The 25,996-nt window shown below is 42.0% G+C and overlaps 2 protein-coding genes across 2 annotated transcripts in view; both read right to left on the reverse strand.

Annotated features, from left to right (window-relative positions):
• ZFP69B (ZFP69 zinc finger protein B) overlaps window positions 1–458 on the reverse strand; it is an 11,162-nt gene extending 10,704 nt beyond the window's left edge. The window contains exon 1 of the mRNA XM_007453748.1: window positions 338–458. Within this exon, the coding sequence (XP_007453810.1) occupies window positions 338–362 (25 nt within the window). The 5' untranslated portion in view covers window positions 363–458. The remainder of the gene's footprint in view (window positions 1–337) is intronic.
• A 19,705-nt stretch (window positions 459–20,163) lies between these two features.
• SMAP2 (small ArfGAP2) overlaps window positions 20,164–25,996 on the reverse strand; it is a 47,685-nt gene continuing 41,852 nt past the window's right edge. The window contains exons 7-10 of the mRNA XM_007453752.1: window positions 25,479–25,588; window positions 24,270–24,435; window positions 23,496–23,812; window positions 20,164–20,289 (exon numbers count right to left, since the gene is read on the reverse strand). Coding sequence (XP_007453814.1) covers window positions 20,164–20,289; window positions 23,496–23,812; window positions 24,270–24,435; window positions 25,479–25,588 — 719 coding nt within the window. The remainder of the gene's footprint in view (window positions 20,290–23,495; window positions 23,813–24,269; window positions 24,436–25,478; window positions 25,589–25,996) is intronic.

Below are 25,996 nucleotides of genomic sequence, written 5' to 3' on the forward strand. Positions count from 1 at the left end.
CTGCCTTCTACTTCTGACCTACCCACCCAATACCTGGACAGGTCATTCATTTGATTCACATTTCCTCACTGTAAAATAAGGAAAATCAGGCAAGTCCTCCCAGCCCCACGCACCCATGGGGAAGATAAAAAGAAATAACATACACAGCCATGACAATGAAATATTAGTTTTAGTCTGAACTAACCACTACTACTTGGGAAAACCCCAAGCCAGGAGCAATAATCAAGAACTCCAGAGACCTTTTACCTAAGCCGATGCTTCTGCTCAGGTGCCCACTTTCCTTCCCACCCTAGACGATGCTGCTTTGCCTCCCTCCCACACAGCAGTCTATTCTCACCTTGTCCTTCAAACATCTTAGTCATGTCCTCCCACAGGGGCGCCCCCTCCGTGGCCTTCTTTGGATGGTGCAACTTCACCCAGGTGCTGGCCTCGACGGGCAGGGTGATTAGGAGTCGCTGAAGCACGATAACTTCAGCGCTCCTTTCTGGCAAACTGTAGCTCAGCTCACAGGACAGAGAGTCCTGACTGGGCTTGTCCACTTTTGATGAAGAAACTGCCGGAAACTGACGGGCGGCTTCACAGTTGCACAGGTGTCCTCCACCCTCAGGAACCCGGCGAACATACAGCACCAAAATCCGGAGTCTGGACCTTTTTACTCCCTAGGCTCTCAAGGAACACCTCCCATCCTTGCGCTCCATCTGTCTCCTCAGCAGGCAGTGGCAGGCTCCAGGTATTTATTCTAAATCGCCAAGTGTACAGGCCCCTAGCCATGCTGGTTAGAAAACATCAGAGTCAGCAAAAGGATCCGGAAAGTTCAATCACATGGTCAGAATTCTAGAACTTGCACCAATCACTGAACATTGTTTACAAAAGATACATGGAGACCATGGATATATACAGTCCATATGGTCCAAAACACCGTGCTGGGGTCATGAAGCATAAAGGGATAAATAAAACCCAATTCTTTTGTTTTAGGCAGCACTAGGTTTAAAGTAGTCTGAGATCTGGAATCAAAAAGGATCTGGCTTTGAATCCCAGCTCCTTCCCTTGCCGGCTGCGGCAAATCCCGTAACCCCGCTAATCCAGTTTCCTCCTCCCGAAATGGAGAGGATAAACCTTTTCTCCAGGGCTGACCCGCCCGGCCCTGCCCTCGCAGCCTTTGTCTGAGCCGACTCTGGGGCGCGGGGCACACTGCGCGCCACGGGTGACAGCGGGCGGGGCCGAGGCGGCGCTACCCGGCTTGTCCCCTCCCCAGACCCAGGGGAGCCCTGGCTCACCCCTCTCACCATCTCGGGCCGCACGCCCTAGCCCTCCCGCCGCGACGGACCGGTCTCCGCGCAGTGCCAAGACGCCCCACGTAGCGCAGCCCGGCCGGTGCGCCTGCGCTGCAGCAGCCTCCGCTCGCGGTTCCCGGCGTCCTGCGGGGCAGCCTGCCAGCTCGCCGGCGACTCCCGGGATGCGCCCCGGGATACAGTCCCATCACTCTCCGTTTGCACGCAGCTCGGGACCCCAACCCAGGGAGAAGCAGCCTGCTCCTGCGGAAGGAAACAAAGCCTGTGTTCCCGTCCCCGCCGAGACTACTGAATAGAACCGGCTCCCCTCTGCCAGGCATAGACGTGTGAATGTTTCCGCCGGGAGATTTGAAACCCTTGACAAAGGGAAACGTTTGTATCTCTTTTTTGTCGAAACAACATTGGTGTGAAAGAATCCATACCACTTTCACTTAATATGTACGTGGAAAAGACTGAAAGTGGAATGGAATCCAGTGTTTCATTAAAAGAATACCACGGTCAGGTAGTTGTTTGTCCTATTATTCAATAAGTTCTTACGTTAATTGCTTTCCTTATATTTCTAAAATGCCACAAAATATGAAATAACTGTTACCTGTAATGTCACCAAGCAGAGTAACCATTGCTAACATTTGGTGCACAGACACCTACACACACACAATTTTTAAAATGAATTTGTATGTATTTTCTGCAAAAATGATTATACTGTAATGCTGTTTTATTTTCTACATCAATAGCCTACAAAAATAACAATTCAGAAAATAGAATAAAACTATGTGATTGCTGAACTTCCCTGGTGGTCCAGTGGTTAAGATTCTGCGCTTGGACTGCAGGGGGCGCGAGTTCCGTCCCTGGTCAGGGTAGTTCCGCTAGCCGCGCAGTGCGGCCAAAGACAAAAATCCACAACAAAACAAAAAAAACTATGTGATTGCTAGCTATTATGAACTGAATGTCTGTGTCTCTCCATCCAGCTCTCCAAATTCATATGTTGAAGCTCTAACCCCCAGTGTAGCTATATTTGGAGTAAGAAAGTACAGATCTTGGACTTCCCTGGTGTCGCAGTGGTTAAGAATCCGCCTGCCAATGCAGGGGACACGGGTTGGAGCCCTGGTCCGGGAGTATCCCACATGCCGCGGAGCAACAAAGCCCTTGAGGCTGGGAGCCACAACTACTGAAGCCCACGTGCCTAGAGTCCCTGCTCTGCAACAAAGAGTAGCCCCCGCTCTCTGCAACTAGAGAAAGCCCCTGAGCAGCAACGAAGACCCAATGCAGCCAAAAATAAATAAATTAATAAAATAAATTTAAAAAAAAAGTACAGACCTTCCTGGGCTTATGATGGGGTTACATCCAGATAAGCCCATGATAAATTGAAAATACAGTAAGTCAGAAATGCATTTAGTACACCTAACCTACCAAACATCATAGCTTAGCCTAGCCTCCCTTAAACGTGCTCAGAACCCTTACATTACCCTACAGTTGGGCAATATCATCTAATGCAAAGCTTATTTTATAATAAAGTATTGAATATCTCATGTAATTTACTGAATACTGTACTGAATGTGAGCAAAATGGCTGTGTGGGTGCAGAATGGTTGTAAGTACATTGGTTGTTTATCCTTATGACTGTGACTGACTGGGAGCTGAGGCTCACTGCCACTGCCCAGTATCATGAGAGGGTATTATACCAAATATTGCTAGCCCAGGAAAAGATTAAAATTCAAATTATGGTTTCTACTGAATACATATCACTTTCACACAACCGTAAAGTTGAAAGATTATAAGTTGGGGACAGTCTGTAATTAAGATTAAATGAGGTCATAAGGGTGGGGCCCTGATCCTATAGGATTAGTGTCTTTTTAAGAAGAGACATCAGAGGGCTTAATCTCTCTCTGAAGGCAGACACTGAGGAAAGGTAATATGAGGATTTAGCAAGAAGTCACCATATACAGACAGGAAGAGAGCCCTCGTCAGAAACGGATCCTGCCAAACCTTGATCTGGGACTTCTAGCTTTCAGAACTGTGAAAAAATAAATTTCCATTGTTTAAGCCACCCAGTCTATGATATTTTGTTATAGCAGCCCAAGCAGACTAACACACCAGCATATAGTATTTACAGAGTATGAAGCTTTGTTCTAAGTGCATTACATATTTTTTAAATTAATTAATTATTTTTTTTGGCTGTGTTGGGTCTAAGTTGCTGCATGCAGCTTTCTCTGGTTGCAGCAAGTGGGGCCTACTCTTTGTTGTGGTGCCCAGGCTTCTCACTGCAGTGACTTCTCTGTTGTGGAACATGGGCTCTAGGCACGTGGGCTCAGTAGTTGTGGCTCGCAGGCTCTAGAGCACAGGCTCAGTAGTTGTGATGCACGGGTTTAGTTGCTCCATGGTATGTGGGATCTTCCCAGACCAGGGCTTAAACCCATGTCCCCTGTGTTGGCAGGTGGATTCTTAACCACTGAGCCACCAGGGAAGTCCCGCATTACATATTTTAACCAATGTAGTCCTCATAACAACCCCTTGAGGTAAATGCTATTATTATTCCCACCTTGCAGATAAGAAAACTGAGGTTTGGAGAAGTTAAGTAACTTGGCCTGCATCATACAGCTTGCAAGTGGTGAATCCAGGCAGTCTGTGCTTCTGTCTACTACTCAACAAAAAAACAGCATAAAATATAGTAAAAAGTTAATGGTAGAGTCTAGGTAGTGGTACATGTATGCTCACTGTAAAACTCTTTCAACGTTCCTGTATGTTTGAATATTTTCATAATAAAATATTGGAAAAATATTGCTAAGAATGAACAACAAGAGTTATGCAGGACATTATAAATAAAACCACAAAAGTTACTGATTTAAATGGAGAGAATAATGATGTACACCATGTTCATGGACTGGAATAGAACATTCTAAATATGTCACTTTTCCTCCTTGAATGCTCCACAATCAAAATCTCAACTTTTCCTTTTATTAAATCAAATGATTCTAAAGTTTACCTGGAATGGTAAGTATTCCAGAATGGCCAGTAAAATTTTCCAACTGATGTCAGACTTGACCTACCAATATAATTGGTACAAATTGTTTTACCAATATAATATAAGGCACAATAATCAAAATAAGATAAAACTACTGCCAAAATATACTAATAAATTAATGAAATGAAATTGGGACCCCCAAAACAGACTTGGTAATTTACTTAAATTTAAAATATTATAAAAGTGGCATTAGGGCTTCCCTGGTGGCGCAGTGGTTGAGAGTCCGCCTGCCAATGCAGGGGACACAGGTTCGTGCCCCGGTCCGGGAAGATCCCACATGCCGTGGAGCGGCTGGGCCCGTGAGCCGTGGTCGCTGGGCCTGCGCGCCCGGAGCCTGTGCTCTGCAACAGGAGAGGCCACAACAGTGAGAGGCCCATGTACCGCAAAAAAAAAAAAAAAAAGTGGCATTACAAATTAGTGGAGTGATGATGAATTATTCATTAAGTGTCATTAGGACAACTAGTTAGCCATTTAGGGAACTGTATTAGTCTGCTTGGGCTGCTACAACTAAATACCATAGACTGGATAGCTTAAACAGCAGAATTTTTTTTTTTTTTTTTTTTTTTTTTACAGCTCTGAAGGCTGGGGAATCCAAGATCAAGGTGCTGGCAAGGTAGATTACAAACATTCTGAGGACTCTTCTCTTGACTTGTAGGTAGCTGCCATCTTGCTGTGTGTGAGACCTCATGTGAGGTCTCACATGACCTCTTCCTGTATGCATATACGAAGAGAGAGTGAGCTCTTTGGTATTTTTTCTTATAAAGACACAAATCCTTTACTTAAGACCTCATTTAACCTAAGATCTTATCTCCAAGTACAGTCATATTGGGGTTTCAAACTGAATTTGAATTGGGCAGGGACACAAACATTCAGTCCACAACAGGAACAAATCAAGTTGGGTTTCTACTGTACATGTTACACATCATATAATTTCTGGAAAGTTAAGTTTTGTTTTAAAGTAAACTACTAAAATGTTCAAAGAAAGGTGATTCTATGCATAGTTTTGTGATTAAGTCTCTTTTATTTGCAAGGAACAAGTTCACCAGAATTGCTTTCTAAGTTAAAAGGATGATGATGATGGTGATGATGATGATGATGATGGTGATGATTATTGAAAGGATTCTGGAGTGTCTTTGGGTCATCATAGCCATATAATTATGATACTGGTGTGAGAACCAATAAACCAATGGAACAGACTAGGGAATCGAAAAATAGATTCTAGTATATATGAGAATTTATTAAATGACAAAGATGGTAGCTCAATTCAGAAGGAAATAGGTGAATTGTTTAGTAAGTGAAGCCTATGGAATTTTAGTACTTATCAATCTGGAAGAAAATAAAAACGGATCCCTATCTTAAACCATATTCAGAAATATTCCAGTTGTATTAAACTCTTACATGTAATAACAGAACAAAAATCTTGCAAGCAAATCCAAAAGAGCACATATACAAATAGAACAGTAGTTACCAGGGGCTGGGGAGAGAAGAAAATGGGAGTTGTTCAATTGCTATAAGGTTTCAGTTCTGCAAGATAAGTTCTAAAGATCCACTGTAAAATATTGTGCCTATAGTTAACGATACTGTATCACACACTTAGAAATTTGTTGAGAGTAGATCTCATGTTATGTGTTCTCATCACACACACAAAATTAAAAAAGACTCAAGGAAACTTTTGGAGGTGAAAATAGATTCTATATAAATTCTGCTTTCTTAATTGTGATGATGGTTTCATGGGTCCATGCACATGTCCAAACTCATCAAATGTAGACATTAAACACTTGCGGTTTTCTTGTATGTCAATTATACCCCAATAAAAATGTTGAAAAAAAGTATGTATACAATCTATTAGTGGGAGAAACGTTTTTAACAAAAAGTCTGAAAACTTGATCAACATACTTGACTAGATAAAAATTAAAAGCTCTTGTAGGCAAAAGATCACTTAAACAAAGTCAATATACAGATGACACATCTGAAGAAAATATTTGTAATGCAGATAGACAAAAATATGTATTTGACTCTAAAATATCATTTTTTTAAATACACTATTCTTTATGTACTACTAATAAAGAAAAATATTGCAATTAAATTAATACACAGTTTTTTACAGTGTAGAATTTTATTTTATACTTAATGAAGGAGCTCTTTCAGCCAGACTATTTCTAGGCATGGATTTTTGTTACATCTCATGCTGCTCTGTTTCTGTGCCTTTTTATGTACATCATAATTTTTCATTGTAATGCCAAACCACTCTGTAACTTTTACAATACTTAACATAGTAATTATACTCAACAGTTCCAGTTCCAACAATGCACATAATTTAACCAGTGCTTGGGCACTGACAGTCAATAACAACAATACCTCAACTACTGATTTCAAGTTAACTTCATCCCTGTAAAAAAAGTGGAGGTGGGGGGGAGAAAAAAATAACCCAGTGAGAAAATACACAAAGAACATGATGATTAGACAGTTCACAGAAGAGAAATCCAAATAGTCAACAAGCATATTAAAAGATAGCCAAACACGCAAATTAAAAGTAATAATGAGACATCACTTTACACCCAAACTGGGCAAAAATAAGAACTAGAACAGCTATTGCAAGCGGGAATGCAGGGAGAGATTACTCCCATACGTTGTTTACAGAAGTGGACGCCTATCTTTCTGGAAAGTAATCTGGAAACATCTCTTAAAATAAAAAATACATACTCTTTTTACAAATCATTCCTACTTTGAGAATCTATCCCTTGGAAAAAATAGCATTGTTACAAAGGACAACTGTACAAGAATGGTTATTGCAGAACTGGTTTTACTGGCAGAAAATAGGAAAGTAAATGCCCACCAGTATGGAAACTGCTGAATTGGATGATTGGCCCACACTAAGAACTTTAAAAAGGCCTTATAAATGAATCAATTGGAGCTATACCATCCCTTGGTGGGATTTCCATGAGATATTTTTAAGTGAGAAAGTATTAAATTAAATCATGTGAATTTCCTAATATTTGATCAGTTTTGACATACAAAAAGGCAATATATGATTCAGACTAATAATTATCCCCAAAATATGTATATTTGTGTGTATATATACAGGTATATGTGTGTATGTAAATATACTACTATTATATGCATACTTACATTGGTGTAGAGTATCTGAATGTAGAGAAAAATACATGCTACACTGTTAACATGCACAAATTAAACAAAAGGAACATAACATGATCCTAAAGCAGATCATTGTAACACTGTGCTTGAACTGGGGATTTATGCCAAATGATGCTGGCTGCATTATATTGAAGCTCTCAACTCCCTTTATTTCAATAAATGTGTTGAAAAAGAGAACAAATTTTTCTACTGTAAATAGGAAAGCATTACATGCCACAAAATAAATAAAAATACTGTATCCAAGAAATTAAAATTTTAAATAAAACAATGAAAAGAAGAAATAATAACTCAGTCAATTTACAAAAGTACATATCTGAAAATAAGTTTCTCAATGCAAAGAATGGAATTGTTTATCAATTTAAAAGTAGGGAGAGATATTTGGATTGATGTCACTTACTGAAAAAAAAAAAAAAAGACAGCCTTCTACATTAATGTTTCCATTTTTCAGATTTGATATGAGCCAGCACTGGAAATCCTAATTCACTTGTATGCATGGTATATAAGGACAAGATAACTGCATTTCTGATGGAGTTAGAAACTAACCAAAATTATCAGAAATTTTTGTTTAATAATTATTTCAATAGGACATCTAACACAATATCTAGAATTTGATCTTCAAAACGTGTCAAGTTGTTTGACTAAAGATCGGAGATACTGGAGAGAGGGCTCCTTATCTATTCATCCCTGCCACCAGATTCAGAAAATCCCTATGAAGACATTTAAGTAAGTCTTTCAAGTGTCTCTTCATAATCTTCAAAATATAGTACCAGACAGTAGTTCAGATGAGTTAATCAGCATATCATCCAAACAAAAGGAACCCAACTCACCATTTTATTTTATTTTTATAGATAAAAGAACTTTTTTTTTAATTAAAAAAATATTTATTTTTGGCCACGCTGCACGGCTTGTGGGATCTTAATTCCCCCACCAGGGATTGAGCCTGGGTCCATGGCAGTGAAAGTGCTGAGTCCCAACCACTGGACCACCAGGGAAGTCCCCAACTCACCATTTTAAAGAGGTCCACCCCACGGCTCCAGTTACACAGCATTGTTATTCAGTGCATTTGATCTTTCAACTGGAAAACTGGTTTAATCCTTGCCTTGCAGGACTGCATTTAGATTATTCAAAGGATAAATCTATCTGGAGCCAGTGCCAGTTAGGAGCATGCTCTTACAAATGTGATCCAGAAAGATGAAGTCATTTTAGCATCTTGAAGAGATGCTGCTCTTCAGTGGTTTCATTCAGAACCAATAAGCTTCTGAATGAAACAGAATGTGTTTGAAATCATTGTCCATCTCTTCATGGATCTGAGAAAATCGGAGAATTCAGTGACCCTCTCTTATAGGACTGATAATCTTAACTTTGTTAGGTATTTATCTTAAACCTTCACGCCCAGGTTCTCCCTGTGCATAATTGGTAAATTTTATTCAAATCACCACTACTGTTTACATTTCTATTGCAATTTTCAGCCCTATCCTTTAGAAATACCATTTTCACCACTGATTCATGATAGGGTCAAAAGGAATTAACATTATGATTAGTGACAGAGTGAGGCCCCAATTCAATTTACAATTATATAAACTTCTACATATTTTCCATCACAAATGATTGTCAACTTACAGCAGGAGGAATTGTGCTAGCACTCAGAATCATCTATACTATCCATGCTTCCAAGCACTTATGATGGTAAGTTTAGTTACAGTAGCTGACGCTGTTTGTGTCCTGTGCATACCCTTCAGACTTCCCAGTGTGCTTCAGCGATGCCAGCTGCCAGTATCTGCATCTCTGCAGCTGGGCAAGGAATTAACACTGATAACCCTCCCACTACACCCACCACCGGGGCTCAACCAATGACTCTTGCCGGTTGGTTTGACAATACCCAGTCTGCTCACCACTAGGTGGAATGATTCTGAGATTTGTATTATGCAGTTTCCCAGGGTTTCAGTGTGATTAAGCTCCAGTCTCCTACAGAGATAACTAGCTTAATAGTGTATCCTTTACTGGCTATCTTCCTTTGCCTGTCTCATTTCCCCCACCCGCTATTGGTATTTCCCAAATAAACTACTTGTGCCCAACCCTTTGTCAGGATGTGTTTCCGAGAGAACCCAAATCAGTCACTGAATGTGTGAACAATGATCCTACAAGTCATGCAGTCCTTGTAAGGTGAGTGCCTTACCAGCCTACACTACTCTAATCCCAAGCAATAATATCCTTGAAATTCCATATTTAATGTACCAATTATATTTCTTCTAATACACATTAAAAATAAATACATAGAAAATTCATCAAGCTGTACATGTATAGTTTGTATACTTTCCTATATGTAGGATATACTTCAATTAAACAGTTAAAAAGATAAATATGTAGCAATTAAAATTGTCTTTCACATAGAGAACAGACTTGTGGTTGCCAAGGGGAGGGCAGTGGGGGAGGGATGGACTGGGAGTTTGGGATTAGTAGATGCAAACTATAACAATATAGAATGGAGGAACAACAAGGTCTTACTGTATAGCACAGGGAACTATATTCAATGTCCTGAGATAAACCATAATGGAAAAGAATATAAAAAGGAATGTATATATTTGTATAACTGGGTCACTTTTCTGTGCAGCAAAAATGAACACAACAATTTAAATCAACTATACTTCAATTGAAAATAAAAAAAAAAATAAAAAATAAAATTGTCTGAAAGTCACCCCTGGTTCTGAGCTTCTGCTTCCAGTGAATTCATTCAGTTTATAAATCATCTTGCCACTCCACTTAAAAAATCCAGAATTTTGCTGGAGTCCTTTCTCCTCAAAGGAACAAACTTCACTAACACATGAGAGTTAACAGATGGCTACTCTTTCTTCTCTTGTCCTCTCTGGAACAATCCTCCGGGGTCCATTGGTTTCACTAGGGGGTGGGCACTCAAAGCTAATGCCCCTTCTCCATCCTGGGAGACAATGGGAGAGATTAAAGCCATCTTCTTCTTGCTTTCCTTAAACTCCCACAATATTCATAAACCAGACTGAACAGTCTTATGAAAACTTTTATGGGAGAGTCAGGGAAATTCAGAATTACATTCGTAATGAAATTGAACTCTCTTAGAAAGAAAGTACTTGACACTTTGGAATTCACAAGGACTGTAGTCACAACCCTCGTCCCACAGGTGTTCTTTTCCTTGAGGCTCTCAGTCCATAACTCTCTTCCCTGGGAAAACTGTACCCCTTTCCAAAAGAAGGGTCCCATCCTCTGGCCTTTCTGCCTTCTTAGCCCTTGTCATGTGGTCTTAAGTTCTAGTTAAAGGGAGCAGATGGAACACATGTATTTAGCTCCACTCCCTCACAAAATCCCATCATAACTGCAGAAAAAAGGGATTTAAAACCAAAAGCATAAATCCAGAAGACAAGAAATGGATGAATGATAATAGCATTATGAGTTCTTAAAAGGCTGAATCCTAAGTGAGCAGTGGGGAAAGCCAAGAAGCAACCTGATTTACATTACAGAATCCCCAAAAGCAAACAAATTGGTTGCCTGGGGGTACTTCTGGAAATGGGGAGTGAAAGCAATGTTAAACATAGAATATTGGTTGCAAATCTGTTAGAAGCAGTTAGATTTCCAGCATCTCTACAGTACTCCACAGTCAGGTGACTGTCCTTTATCTCTCTGTGGAAGACTGGAGGGGTAGTTTAAGGAGAAGAGAAAACAGAGGGGTTTCTGAACTGAAGAACACCAGGCACAGTTGAGGGCAGGGTACTATGCTGGAAATGGAGGAGGGAATGGGGCAAGGATACATGAAAATATGGACACTGAACTTGAGACTCCCAACCTTCTTCCCAGAATGCTTCCACACAGGTCTATACTCCCTGGGTAGCAAATTTGAAAACACTTCTCCAGTGACTCCAATCGGCCTAAGAGAAAAAGATCTAAAGATACTGACATGGAAGGTTCTCCAAAGATATGGCCCAGGCAGACCACCACCCAGTTCATTATGGGCAACTCTCGTCCCATGGCACCTAGGGTCTCATGATCTGGGATTCAATCCCCACCAAGGCCAGGTGGGGAAATAGTTACTTGCCAAAGAGGGCATAGCTTTGAAAACCATAATTGCCTTCTTGGTGATTCTTTAATTGGGGCTTATAAGAGTGTCCAAACAGTATCCTGATCTGCTACTGATCTGCGGACTGAGGGAAGAAACTGTAGCCTGAACAAGAGGAACATTTGTCACTCTGGACTCCACTTGAAGTAGGCAGTTTTTCAGGTCACCTCCAAAATCCGTTGTGTCAACACACCCAACTATGGTATATTTGCTTTACAAATCCAAAGGGACTCATCAAGTGCCGTACTTCTATTTTAATACAGAGGGTAGCAAGTTCAGCAACGTGTTCTTTCCTTTAAAAGGGTCAGCCTGGGGACTTCCCTGGTGGTCCAGTGGTTAAGAATCCACGCTCCCAATGCAGGGGCCACGAGTCTGATCACTGGTCACGGTGTGGCCAAAAAATAAAAAAAAATAAAAGAATCAGCCCAACATGCCTCAAATAATTCATTGATGTGGCAGGACTCCTTGTAGATTAGAGTACATGATAGATTGCCTGTTACTTCCTGCTTAAAACAATAATAATCATTTATCATCTCTCACAGTTCCCATAAGTCAGAAATACAGACAGGGCACAGTGCGGACAGCTTGTCTTTGTGCCATTATGTTGGGAGCCTAACTGAAAGACTCAAAGGCAAAGAGCTGGTCGGTGCTTTGTGACCACCTTAGAGGGGTGGGATAGGGAGGGTGGGAGGGAGGGAGACGCAAGAGGGAAGAGATATGGGAACATGTATAACTGATGCACTTTGTTATAAAGCAGAAACTAACACACCATTGTAGAGCAATTATACTCCAATAAAGATGTTAAAAAGATAAAAAAGGCAAAGAGCTGGAATCATCTGAAGGTTATTTACTGCCACGTAGGCCTGGCCAGGGCTGTTGACCAGAAACCCACATATGACTTCTCTATGTGGCCTGGGCTTTCTCAAAATCTGTTGCCTTGATATGAAGGGCAAGAGTCCCGAGACAGAGAGAGAGAGCCAGGAAGAAGCCATATGTATTGCCCTTTTATCACCTAGCCTGAGAAGTCACACAGTGTCATATCTGCTGCATTCTGTTGGTTGAGGCAGTTACAAAGGACTACTCGTGTTCAAAGGGAGAGAAAATAGACCCCACCTTCCAATGGAAGAATGCCAGTGTGGGATGGGGTATATGTTGGCGGGAGCCATCTTGGAAAATACAATCTACTGTGGTGAGAGAGCCAAAGCCTCTACAGATTGAACTATTGCATAGATCTAAGAGGTGTCATATTCCTCAGATGGGGTTGGTAAACTCACACTGCTGTTCTACCAAGGGAAAGCAAATTCCTTCTGATATTTTTGTTTATCAGGATAAATTCTCTCTCCAAAATTATAATGTTAATAGACATATATCATGTGTCAAAAACTATCCTGATTAGATTCAATAAGGAAATAACTTCTGGAAAAGCACCTGTAATGAGTATCACCCAGTTTGGAGGTATTACCCTGAAGAAGTTAGTGGTAATTTACTGTCTTTCTCCCAAACGCATCCATCTTTTGCACCAGCTAGACTGAAGTTAAATGGACATGTGGTTCTTAAATTCTCCCAGAGATGTAATACTGCTACTGATTTATTATTTTGATAGGGAAGAGCTCCAGGAGCTTCCTCTTCTCCACTCTTTTCTCAACAGTCCTTACTTCACTGGTCCGCAAAAGCCAATGTGAGAATTCTTTCAGTTGCTAAGGGCATCTTTTCCAACTAGACACTCCGAAGTGGGAAACTACTACAGGAGGGGTTTAAGGTTCCATTGGGCCTATGGTGAGACTGAATTAGTTCAAAACTCCATCATTACCTGATCCCTCTATGCTTCCACTCTGACAAGCGGCCAACATTATGGGTACTCAGGACATAGTGATAGCTAACAGCTAGTGTCCAACTGTTGCCAAAGTGTTTGTGTAGTTTCCCTAGTGTATTGATCCAGGTAAAATGGTAACGGGTCCCTTTGGGGAAAGCCAGAAGTAAGATACACATTATACACTAATGGGGCTTTTATAAGCTCCCTCCTCAAGGATACCTGGCCTCTCCATTTTTCCATAGGCTCTAGGTCTTTGAACTAGCTCAGGTCTAGCAATAGAATACAGGGCTACATTTTTATCTTGATGACATCTGTCTCCAAACCTGGAGAAATTTTGGCTATGCAGATCAAGCAGGGCTTTAGTGAGCTGCTACTTATCTGGGTTCCTATCCTCAATTAATCACCTCCAAAGATCTTGGTATCCATTCTGATTACCATAAATTGCAGGTGGGCCACTGTTAAAGGCTACTATTGGAAACGCCCCAACTCCACTGAAGATAGGGAGTACACTTTAGCATTCTTGGCCTCTAGAGAACACCTGCTAAGTCACGTTTTAAGGATTCTAGAAATTCTATAAGAAAGTATGTCTCAAGCCATTGGGTAAAGGGAATGCCTTCAGGGTTCTGCCAGGGACAGGTTGGGAAAAGGGATGACATATTTGGTAATTCATTCCAGAATTCCTTGAGTTTTAGAATCTTTTCTCTACATTATACAAAGGAATTTCTGTCTTCCCAGCTTTTAGGATTGGCCAATATAATGTTTATCTATTTTAAATATGCCCAGATGCTGCATCCAGGACATTAAACCTAAGATCTGTGGTAGGTGCATGCATGCCAATACATACCACCTGACCCTAAATTACATCTTGGTCTTCTTCTTCTTCTTTTTTTTTTTTGCGGTATCCGGGCCTCTCGCTGTTGTGGCCTCTCCCATTGCGAGGCACAGGCTCCGGACGCGCAGGCTCAGTGGGCATGGCTCACGGGCCTAGCCGCTCGGGGGCATGTGGGATCTTCCCGGACCGGGGCAGGAACCCGTGTCCCCTGCATCGGCAGGCGGACTCTCAACCACTGTGCCACCAGGGAAGCCCCATCTTGGTCTTCTTGATCGAACACTCAATATTTTCATATGGATTCCTCATTTTTTTGCTAATGACAGTGTAAGTCCCTTCCTCCAGGTATTATTTGCTCCCTGATGTGATATGATGTACTCCAGATAAACTATGAGATATTCTTGTCAAAATATTTAAAGTGAATCTAGACCTACTTTCTAGTTTCCAGGTAGATGAAAACTGTAGAACTTTCTACGAATTGGCTTCAAAAAGTCAACGTCATGGGGAAAAAGGGTAGAGACATTGTTCCAAATGAAAAGAAATTGAATAGACATAATAACCAAATGCAATGCATAAAGCTAAATTGGATCTTGGTTAAAAGAAAAAAAAAAAGGAACAGAAGACATTCTTGGGACAACTGGCAAAAATTAAAAATGGACAGAATTTTAGGTGGTATTGAATTATTGTTAATCTTCATTGGTATGAAAATGGTATTGTGGTTATATAGAAGAATATATCACTCAGAAAATGCATGCTCAAATATGGTATGAAAATGGTATGGTGGTTATATAGAAGAATATATCACTCTTAGAAGGTGCATGCTCAAATATGGTATGAAAATAGTATGGTGGTTATATAGAAGAATATATCACTCTTAGAAGGTGCATGCTCAAATATGGTATGAAAATGGTATGGTGGTTATATAGAAGAATATATCACTCTTAGAAGGTGCATATGCTCAAATATTTAATGGTGAAGTATCACTATGTCTGCAACATACTTTCGAATGACACAGTGAGAAATACTTTCAACATTAAGTTTGTGAGATTTCTCTATGTGGTTGTATATAACTCTGGTTTGGCAATTTCCATTGCTGTTTAGTATTCTATTACATAAATATACTACAATTTCTTTACCCATTTTTCTGCTGATGGACATCTGGATTGTCTCTGGTTTGGTGACATCATGAATAATGATGAACATTCTTATGCTTGTCTTTAATGCTCATGTACATGCATTTCTATTTGGTGTATACCTAGGAGTAGAATTACTGAATTATAGGTATATCTATGTAGCAACATTAGTAGATAATACTAAACCATTTTCCAAAGTAGTTGTATCAATTTATGCTCCTACCAGTTGTGTGTTCCCATTGCTCCACATATTTGCCAACACTTGGATTATCTTTTTTCATTTTAGCCATTCTGGTAGGTGTTTAGTGATGTCTCATTGTGGTTTTTATTTGTATTTCCCCAATTACTAATGAGATTGGGCATCTCTTCATATGTTTGTTAGTCATTTGGGTAGCCTCTTGAAGTGCCTAGTCAGGTCCACATTGTCTGTTTTTCCATTAGCTTGCCTGTCTTTTTCTCGTTTTGCAGTTCTTCATATATTCTGAATACAAGCCCTTTATCATGTGTTTCAAATATTTTCCCTTACTCTGTGGTAAGCCTTTCTACTCTGTTAATGGAATCTTTTGATAAACAGTTCTTAAATTTAATCTAATCAAAGTATACAGATGGCAAACAAACATTTGAAAAGATATTCAACACTACGCATTAGGTGACTGCAAATTAAAACAGCAGTGAGGTACCACTACACACCTATTAGAATGGCCTAAATCCAAAAACACTGACAACACCAAATGCTAGCAAGGATGTGGAGCAATAGGAACTCTCATTCATCACTGGTAGGAATGCAAAATGGTTCAGCCACTTTGGAAGACACTTGGCAATTTCTTACAAAACTAAATATACTCTTATCATATGATCATGCTCCTTGGTAATAACTCAAATGGATTGGAAATTTATGTCTACACAAAAACCTGCACACAGATATTTATAGCAACTTTATTTATAATTGCCAAAACTTGGAAGCAACCAAGATGTCCTTCAGTAAGTGAATAGATAAGATAAACTGTGGCACATTCAGGCTCTGAAATATCATTCAGCACTAAAAAGAAATGCGCTAACAAGCCATGAAAAGACAAAAATGCATATTACTAAGTAAAAGAAGTCAATCTGAAAAGGCTACAAACTGTATGATTCCAGCTCTATGACATTCTGGAAAAGGCAAAACTATGGAGACATTAAAAAAGAAAAGCATTAGTTTCCAGGAGTTATGTGGGAGCAAGGGATGGATACGCAGAGCACAGAGGGTTTTCAAGACAGTGAAACTATTCTGTATTATATTATAATGGTGAATACATGTCATTGTACTTTTGTCAAAACCCATAGAATATACACCACCAAAATGAACCATAATGTAAATTATGATAATGATCTGTTGGTGTAGGTTCATTGTTTGTAACAAATGTACAGCTCTGGTGCAGGATGTCAAAAGTGGAGGAGGCTAGGTGGGGGACAGGGGTATATGGGAACTCTCTGTACTTTCTGCTCAATTTCGTTGTGAACTTAAAACCGCTCTAAAAAATATAGTCTATTAATTGTTTTAAATAGTTTTACCACAGGAGTTTTTGGAGCCATCACTATTTGTTTTTGTTTTTGTTTGGTTTGGTGGTGTTTTTTTTTTTTTTTTTGCCGTGCTGCACAGCTTGCAGGATCTTAGTTCCCCGACCATGGGTAGACCCAGGACAACCAGGTGCAGTGAAAGCACCGAGTCCTAACCACTGGGCTGCCAAAGAATTCCCCTTTTTTTTGGATATTATATTCTAGATCTATCAGTACAAGAAGTGATACAACATGCAGTCTTTTCCAAACTTATTTTAGCGTTTTTGTGCTACTCCTTTTAGCACCCCATGTGCCTCATAAGCTGTTAGTGAAATGCTCCTCCAAGCGGCTCCAGTCTCCCCACCTCCACTACCATGGCCCTCATTCAGCTCTTGCCCTTCTCTGGTCCCCTAGTCCTGGTCTTGTTCTCTCAAACACACTGTTGTCAGCAATCTAAGAGTGAGCCGCCTGAAACTCAGATCTGACCATGTCACTCCACTGTTTACAATGCTTCAGGCTAAACTCCTTCCTAGGGTGAAGGAAGCCCCCCGTGATCTGGCCCAAACCCACCTGAGTCTCACCTCTCACCACCCCTTGACTCACATCCGATCTTAGAAACAGAACTGCTTGTGCTTCCTGGAATGTTCTGTGCTCTTGCAGGTTTCTGTCTCTTCCTTCACATGTACTGTCTGGACGACTCTTCTCGTCACCCCCACCTCACCCACTGGTTAACTCCTCCCTGGCCCCCAGGACTCAGCTCAAATGCCTCTGACCTTAGGAAGGCTTCCCTGACCTTCCTATAGCTCCCATAAAACATGTAAAAGAGATTCTAAGTCTGTTGCCCCATGATTCTGTAAGCTTCTTGAGAGCAGGGACTACGTCAGATTCATTTTTTTCTTATCTCTTCTTCCCAAATTCTAACAGCTGATGGGCCCCAAGGCCTCATGGCTTTACATACCATCCTGATGACTCCCAAACCAGTACCTCCACCGAACGATTTCCAACGCAGACGCCTACCTTTGCTCTCATTTTTTTTCCAGATCTCCACACAACTGGCTCCTTATTCAGGTCTCAGTTCCAAGGTAACCTCCTTCTGACTGTTCCATCCAAATGGTCCCACACCCACCCTCTCCTCTAAACTTGTCTTACCTTGTATTATTACTACCTGAAATTAAATAATTTATTTACTTGTTTATTGTCCATCTCTCCTACCACACTACCCCATGAGATCAGGGAGTTTTGATTCATTGCTTCACTCCAGAGCCTAAAACAGTGCTTGGCACATTGTAAGCACTTGTTAAATATTTGTTGAATGAATTAATACCTAACACATAATGGCACATAATATTTGCTAACATTTGAGTGCAAAGTGCCCTGTGTGCTAAATGCACCACAGGAATTGCTTCATTTTACTTTAAGTATTACCATGAGTCCCATTTTACACTAAGACCCAGGGGCTGAGTAGCTTGCTCAGGTCACAGAGTAAGAAGGGATATGAATACTGGCAGTCTGATCCAGAGCTGACTTTCTTAGCCACTGTGCTATCCTCTCACTTAACACCTGGAAGTATTCAAAAGGTGTACTCCAAGGAAGGATGGGTGTGGGCTCAGCTTTTTATTGGCGGGGGGTTGGCGGGGGGAGTGCTTCTGGGACTGCTGGGACTCCAGCAGGTACAGAAATCCAGAGTTCCCTCCCTCACAACTCTAGACACCCCTGGAGAAAGGCCCCCTTTCTGACTGCCTGGGCCTGGGCCTGGCCCCTGGGTATGTTCTGTACAAAGTTTTTTGTTTTTTAATGGAAACACAGTTGACTTACAATGTTGTGCTAATCTCTGCTGTATAGCAAAGTGACTCAGTTATATACATATATACATTCTTTTTTTATATTCTTTTCCATTATGGTTTATCCCAGGAGATTGGATATAGTTCCCTGTGCAGTAGGGCCTTGTTGTTTATCCATCCTAAATGTAATAGTTTTTAAAAATACGGAAAGTAAGGGAACTGCCCCTGCAAAGCAGAAAACCTGCGTGGAACTCACCCTCCTCCAAGAGTGACACAGTGAGAGCAAGCGAGTGGTCCTTCCCTGCAATATTTATTAAGGAATTTACACATACTCAGGAGAAAGGCAACCAGGAGTTGTGGTTCCCAAAGATGAAATCTTTTAAGCAAAGTTTTCCTGTTTTAATTTTCAAGTGGGGTGAACGATGACTAAGAGGAAAGCTGCCCAGGCCCTCTGCCTCATACACCTGGACAGGTGGGGACACAGAGCAGCCTGGACACACCGGCAGGAGAGAGCGACTGGCAGGGCGGAGAGGGGAAAGGAGGAAGGGAGCTACCAATGAGATTGTACCTTTTCTTAACTAAAGAAAAACTGGCAACAGTTTTAGGCTGTTGATAAATTAACTCCTCTCTGTTGCAAACCTAAAACTAAAAAAACAAAACCAAAAATACCCAGAGCAGATGGGGAGGGAGTGGGAGGTGGAATACACACACACACACACACACACACACACACACACACACACACACACACACACAGCACACAAGCTCTGCATTCCCACGGGAGGGGTTGGTCCTCCAGCCACAAAGTCAGATCCTACTGAAGGCAGGAGGGAGGCAGGGAAACGGGTGTGTGTTTTTGTGGGGAACCTTTGTAGAGTCTTTGGTGCTAATAAAGGCTGGCCGAAGCAGCAAGTCCTGAAGCCTGATTCAGAAAGCGATTCAGAAAGCAATTCAGTGCAAAGTAGAGTCATATTTTTGCTCGTCCTCGTAGGAGGGCATTTGCCTCATGCCAGGGCTAGGGCCAAACTGCTCTAAGACCCAAGGAATAATTAATTTGATTTCATTACTTTCTTCATTCCCATAAGTCAGGGGAGCATGATGCCTCTGTTTTCACCCCAAATTTAAACATATGGAAATAGCTTATCAGACCTTTCTGAGTCCGATAGGAGGTTTCACCTGGTGGGAAAGGTGCTCAAAGGTGTGCACATTGATCCTGCAGTCTAAGTGCCTTCTGCCAACAGTTGCTAAGGTGCTGGTGCCAGGAGAGGACCAGGGCTGAGCCTGGGGAGGGAGTCAGGAGAGCTAGGGGACAGGCACGACAGAAAACAACAGAGAGGTCCGCATGTTTGGGACGTGGCTGGGCTGGGCAGAATGCCAAGTCCCAGGTGACAGATTGAGCAGTTTCTAAACCAACCAGACAGAGGTAGGAAAGGGGATGGGGGTAGGGGAGCAGCTGGGGAAAGAGGAAACATGGGGAGAGAGGCAGCTGAGGAGAGTGGTAGTCATCCAGGTGCTTTGTGTTTATTTCCACATCTGAGGGCTGAGAGTCTGATTTGCTGCCTGTCCATTCCCGCCGTTCATGGACTGTCCATAGCTCAGCATGCCGTTGGCGCCACAGAAGTTCATCCCAGCCATCTGCTGGGTCATCTGAAAGGGAGAGAGGAGACTCTCAGACCGGGCTGTGGACCTGCGGCCAATTAGAGCAACAGGCAGGGAAGGAGTCCTTCCGCCTGCGGGGAGGGGAGAGTGAGACAAAGGGGAGCTCTGTCGTGGTACGTAACTGCCCTGAACCCTCTCGGATCATTCCGAGGATATCAGACCACGAAGATGAAGGACTTTCCAGAAGGGAGATGTTGTCTGAGACTAGTGCTCGGTAAGGGAAGGGGGAATCCTGGAGCAAGTCAACATAAAAGCGGCATGGGAGGTTAGTCTCTGTTTCTTTTCCAATCTCTCATCCTGAAAAGAAGGGGCCTGTTGTGAACTGGCCGTGGGCAACCCTGAGAGTATAAAGAGAAGTCTCCACGCTGGCGCTCCTGTCTTATCTCCAGCAGAGTCATTACTGACAGTGTCAGGGAAAGTGCTCCAGCAGAGAGAAGAAGAAGAAAAGGAAACTGGACGATTCAGAATGAACAAAGGAAGGCAAAAAAAAAGAAAAAGAAAAAAGACCAACATGTCTTCAGGACTTCAGTGTATGAGAAGGGAAATTGCTGGGAGAAAAGAGTCGGTGGCATCAGGCCTGGGTGGGGGTGGGGCCTCTTTATGAATTCAACTGGAAGCCTGGCCTCTGGCAGTGAACAGAAGAAGCTATTTCTCAAAGAAAAATGCCTTAAATTTCCCAAGTCTGGTCCATTTTCTGTTTAAGTTCTTTTCCTTTAGGAAAAGGTATAACTATTTTTCTTCCTCCAGCTTTTAAAGAAAATTTCAAATTTACAGAAACGTTGAAAGAATAGTACAATGAAACCCATATATCGCTCCTTAAATTCACCAATTGTTAACATTTTTGCCTTATTCTCTCTCTGATATATACACGTGTCAGCTTTTAAAAATCTTTGATGGGCGCTGAAAATTGCACATATCGTGATATTTCACCCCTTAATAAGTCAGGAGTCATCTCATAAGAAAGAAGACTTTCCTAGAACCACATTACAACTAATATGTCCAAGACGTTTAATATTAACACTATATTCTAATATACATTACGTTTCAATTTTACATCTCTTTAGTCTCCTTTAATCTAGAAGAGTTCCCCCGCCATTTTTTCCTGACACTGTTTTAAGAGTCCAGGTAGGTTATTTTGCAGAAAATACTTCAATTCAGATTTATCTCATGTTTTCTTATGATTGGATCCAAGTTAAATATTTTGGGCAAAACTTCTATGTAAGTGATAATGTGTCCTTCTTAGTATAAGATACCAGGAAGCACATGAAATTAATGTGCCCCACTGTTGATAATTCTATGTTTGATCACTTATCTAAGGTTGTATCCATCATATGTTCTTTCACTGTACTTAATAAGTAATCTGAAGGGTATTTCTTTAAGAATGTGTGAATACCCTGTTCTTTCTACAATTATTAGTTGTCATTCTTCAGCAAAGAAGGCTTTCCCTCCTTCTATCCCACACCCACTTTTAAAAAATATCACTATGGACTCATGGATTTTTTTTCTTGTCTACAGAGTCTAAAAGTTTACTGGGATATGTTAGAGTTGACCATTCTGAGTCAATTTTTCCAGATACACAGTGGGTTCTTTCAATATTATATTCAAGTCTTTTATTTCTAAGAAATGGTTTTGTATTATAGTTTTAAATATATTAATTCTGTTCCACTATTTTGTCTTTTTCTTTGGGAGTCTCCAAATATATTTATGTTAGGTCTTCTTTGCCTAACTTCTGCATTACTTTCTCTCTGATTCTTATTACAGCTCTCTATATTTAGTTCTCTTCTCTGAGCTGTTTCATGCCTTTCCTCAATGCCAAATATATTTTCAGTTGAATCTATTCTCCTTTGACTAACTTGTAATTCAGTCTATTTCTAAGATAATTGTGTCATTTTTCAATTTGTTTCCTGAGTTCAGTAAACTTTCACTTCACAACTTCCAGTTTTTTGTCCATTTTGCTTGTAAAAATTAAAATTTCTGATTCAGGCTGTTTTGTCTTATCTGCAAGTGTTTGTTATAGGACATTTAATTCAGATTGGTGGATTGTGTAACAGTTTTCTTCTACTTCATGACTGCTTTGGGGGGAGAATTTCCACTTCCTGAAATGTTTTGATTTTTCATTTTCTATTTTCTTCTCATAGTAGTTTTGTACGAATGTCATCTGCCACTCTGTAAAGTTTGTAGAGCTCTGTTTTTCCGAATCAGCAATAATACAGACAGGTGAGAGGGTCTGGGGAGACTACTAGATTTGTTAGTACAAGAGCGCCCTCTTCTGTTAGTATAGTGAAATGATTATTTGGTGGGAAGGAGAATGGTGGATCTTCTGATTTTGTGATTCTCTTTTCCACTTCTCATTTCTTACTTCCCCTTCACCACCAGGTCTCCAAAGAGCACCCCCTCCTTCTAGGTCATCCCCATCTCTCCTAGACACAATGCTTTTCCAAAGCTACCACCCATAAACCTATATATTTCAAGTCCCTTGTTTTTTTTTTTGTTTTTTGTTTTTCTTTCTCTCGGCACGCGGGCCTCTCACAGCTGCGGCCTCTCCCGCTGCGGAGCAGACACGCAGGCCCAGCGGCCATGGGTCACGGGCCCGGCCGCTCCGCGGCATGTGGGACATTCCCAGACCGGGGCATGAACCAGTGTCCCCTGCATCGGGAGGCGGACCCCCAACCACTGCGCCACCAGGGAAGCCCTCAAGTCCCTTGTTTTTTATTCTCCAAGTAACCAGAGTTCTACTCCACCACGACTCAGACCTCTTCTCAGCATGTCTCTAATCAGGACAGGGCCTTCTCTTTCTAGGGGGTGATTTTATCTATGCTCTGTCACCTCTAGCCCCCTGCTCCCTCTCCTCTTTTCACATGGTCTCTCTGTGATGCTGGCTCCGCTGGATTTCGGTGTTTATGTGCCTACTGTCATGTAATTTGAGGTTTGTAGTATTCTATTAGATGTGGTAGTGTGGAGAGTTTTAGAATTAGGCAGTTACCCTTATTCTACAGGAACCCAAAATGCCTTAGAAAGTCTGAGGTTAGACAGATCTTCTGTTAAAAAAATAAATAAATGAAGCAAACCTGAGAATGCCTCTGGCAATAGCTCATCTACACTGTAAGGATTCAAAGGGTAAGGGAGAGACACTAAGTGAGACAGACTTGAGGGAGGCTCAAAACTCTTGTCCTGAGTGAAATGGAGCAGCTTACCTGAGTAAGGTTCCACTGCAGCTGCTGAGCTGGCTGAACCCCATACATAGTCTGGGGCATAGCTGCCATGCCTGCCATGTAGCCGGCCTGCTGGGTGGTCATCATTCCGTTTGGCACACCCATCATGGATGCCTGCATGCCACCCATATAGCCTGCAGGCATGGCCATGGGGGCAACCATACCAGAAGCTCCTGGTTGAGCTACCATGCCAACTGGTGGGGGCATCATGCTCCCCATTAGGCTGTTAGGAGGTGTAACCCCAGGGAAGCTGGGGTAGGCTGTGGGATATGCCATCTGAGCAGGAGCCATGAACATTGCTGCCAAGAAAACATACATACAGATCTGTTAAAGAGGAATGCGTACAAGGTGAGTCCAAACTCTCACTGGCTGCTCCTTTCCAGCTAGAATTCCTCAGGATTACTCAACTCAGAATGCTCTTTTACACAGCAAAACGGTTAGACAGAGCCCCTACAAGACTTGCTATGGCTTCCAGCAGGCTGCTGACCCAGCCACTTCCCCTTTAGGGTCCAGATCCAGATCCTGAGTCAGACTTCACAGAGCTGTGATGCCAGACCCCACAGAAGTATGGTTCTGAGTTATGTTAATCTCTATCTCCTGATACTTGGTAGCTTCACAAAGAACGTCATGTTCAGGTTTGTTTGGAGTGTGATGTCCTGGCCCCCAGAGCAACTGCCCCTGTCACAGCAAATGATTCCTGCATGTAAGGCCTCACGTCTCTGTCCGGCACATTGCCATGACTCCCATGAACTCTACCTTGGGCAGGCATCTGAGGCGTCTGGGATCCATACAGTGAAAGGATGGAGTCTTTAGAGAGCTGCTTCTTGCCTGTTTCTTCTGATTTGCTCCCTGGCTCTGGAAACAGGTTTAGGTTTTCGGGAACAGAGCCGGCACTCCCCGCAGTTGGCATGGAACCTACAACCTTAGGGCAAAGAGGGAGGGGGGTGGGGATTGGAATGGACCTCATGGGGGTCTCTGTAAGGACCTCCCGCATCTCTCTGCCGCTTCTAACATTTGCAAAAGAATTCGTGGCTTGAGTTAATAGCTTCCTGACACTTTTACCATATAAATATCTGGAAACACCTGATAGTTAAGCTCTGGTACAATTCTTTGTTCTTTAGCAAAACAATGTGATTTGGTGGAAAACTAACACATAAACAAATAAAAATGACCTACAACCGATGCATCCAGAGAGAACTGAATTAAGATCCCAGTGCCACCACTTAGTAGTTGTGCAACGAGAAGCTAGTCACATTAACTTTTCTGAACTAACATTTCCTCATCTATAAAAGATTCATTTTGCAGGGTTGTGGTGAGTATTTTAGTCTTTCTTTCTTTTTTTTTTTTTTTTTTGCGGTATGTGGGCCTCTCACTGTTGCGGCCTCTCCGGTTGCGGAGCACAGGCTCCGGACGCGCAGGCTCTGCGGCCATGGCTCACGGGCCCAGCCGCTCCGTGGCATGTGGGATCTTCCCGGACCGGGGCACGAACCCGTGTCCCCTGCATCGGCAGGCAGACTCTCAACCACTGCGCCACCAGGGAAGCCCTGTGGTGAGTATTTTAAATCATAAATGAAATATACAAAATGAGATACAAAATCACCTAGCACTGTGCCTGTTGTACACAGCAGGTGTTCCACAAACGGTAGCCATTAAAGGTTTCAAGTCTTTCCTACTTACAAACTCTCTGGCAATAACTCAGGCTGAGAAGCTGACCTACAGGATCAGCCTTTACAATCTGACACACCTTCAACAGAAGTCCACTCAAAGGGCCCACTCTTTTTGGGCAGGAGACAACATGGAATGAACAGTAACCTTAGGCTGTAACAGAGATGATAGCGTTAAGGGAAGAACCAAGAAAACCAAAGTCCAATTCCACCAAGGAAGCATGACTTGGTTCCATGATTAAGTTATCAAAATCACCGTTTCCGGAATGCTCTTTAATCCTGAGGCACCCACAAGACTCACCTTTCTGGAAACTGAAGATGAGGGAGATGGAACAGAGGCCAAAAGATCTAAATCCTTCTCTAGGGTATTGCTGGTCTTACTATTTGCAATGGAGCAGGACACAGGAGCATCTGGAAAGACAGATCAAAGTTAAAACGTAGCACTGCTCATTAAGCCCATTCCTTCCTTCTATTCTAGACACAAAGCAGCGAAGGCCCCCATGCTCCATCATGGACCCAGAAACCTATGCTCTGGAACCACCCAGCTTGGATGGGGCATCTCACAAGAGGCCTCACCCCACATTCCCCAGAACAGTCTGGAGAAGCTTGTAGTCCAGCTTTCAGGCAAAGGACAGCAGAAACCCAGGCTTGAAGGCTACGTTAGCACCACCACAAGGGGGCTGGCTGGCTCCTTTCGGGCTATTTGAGGGGCAAAGCTGTGTAGGACTCATTTTCAGAGAGAAATGAAAAGTACAGACATTAGAAGCCGAAGTAGCCAATAACCTAAATCAGCAGGAATTGACTGTTACAAAGTATAGC

This window comes from Lipotes vexillifer, unplaced genomic scaffold (genome assembly GCF_000442215.2).
Source record: "Lipotes vexillifer unplaced genomic scaffold, Lipotes_vexillifer_v1.1 scaffold213, whole genome shotgun sequence".
NCBI lineage: Eukaryota > Metazoa > Chordata > Mammalia > Artiodactyla > Lipotidae > Lipotes > Lipotes vexillifer.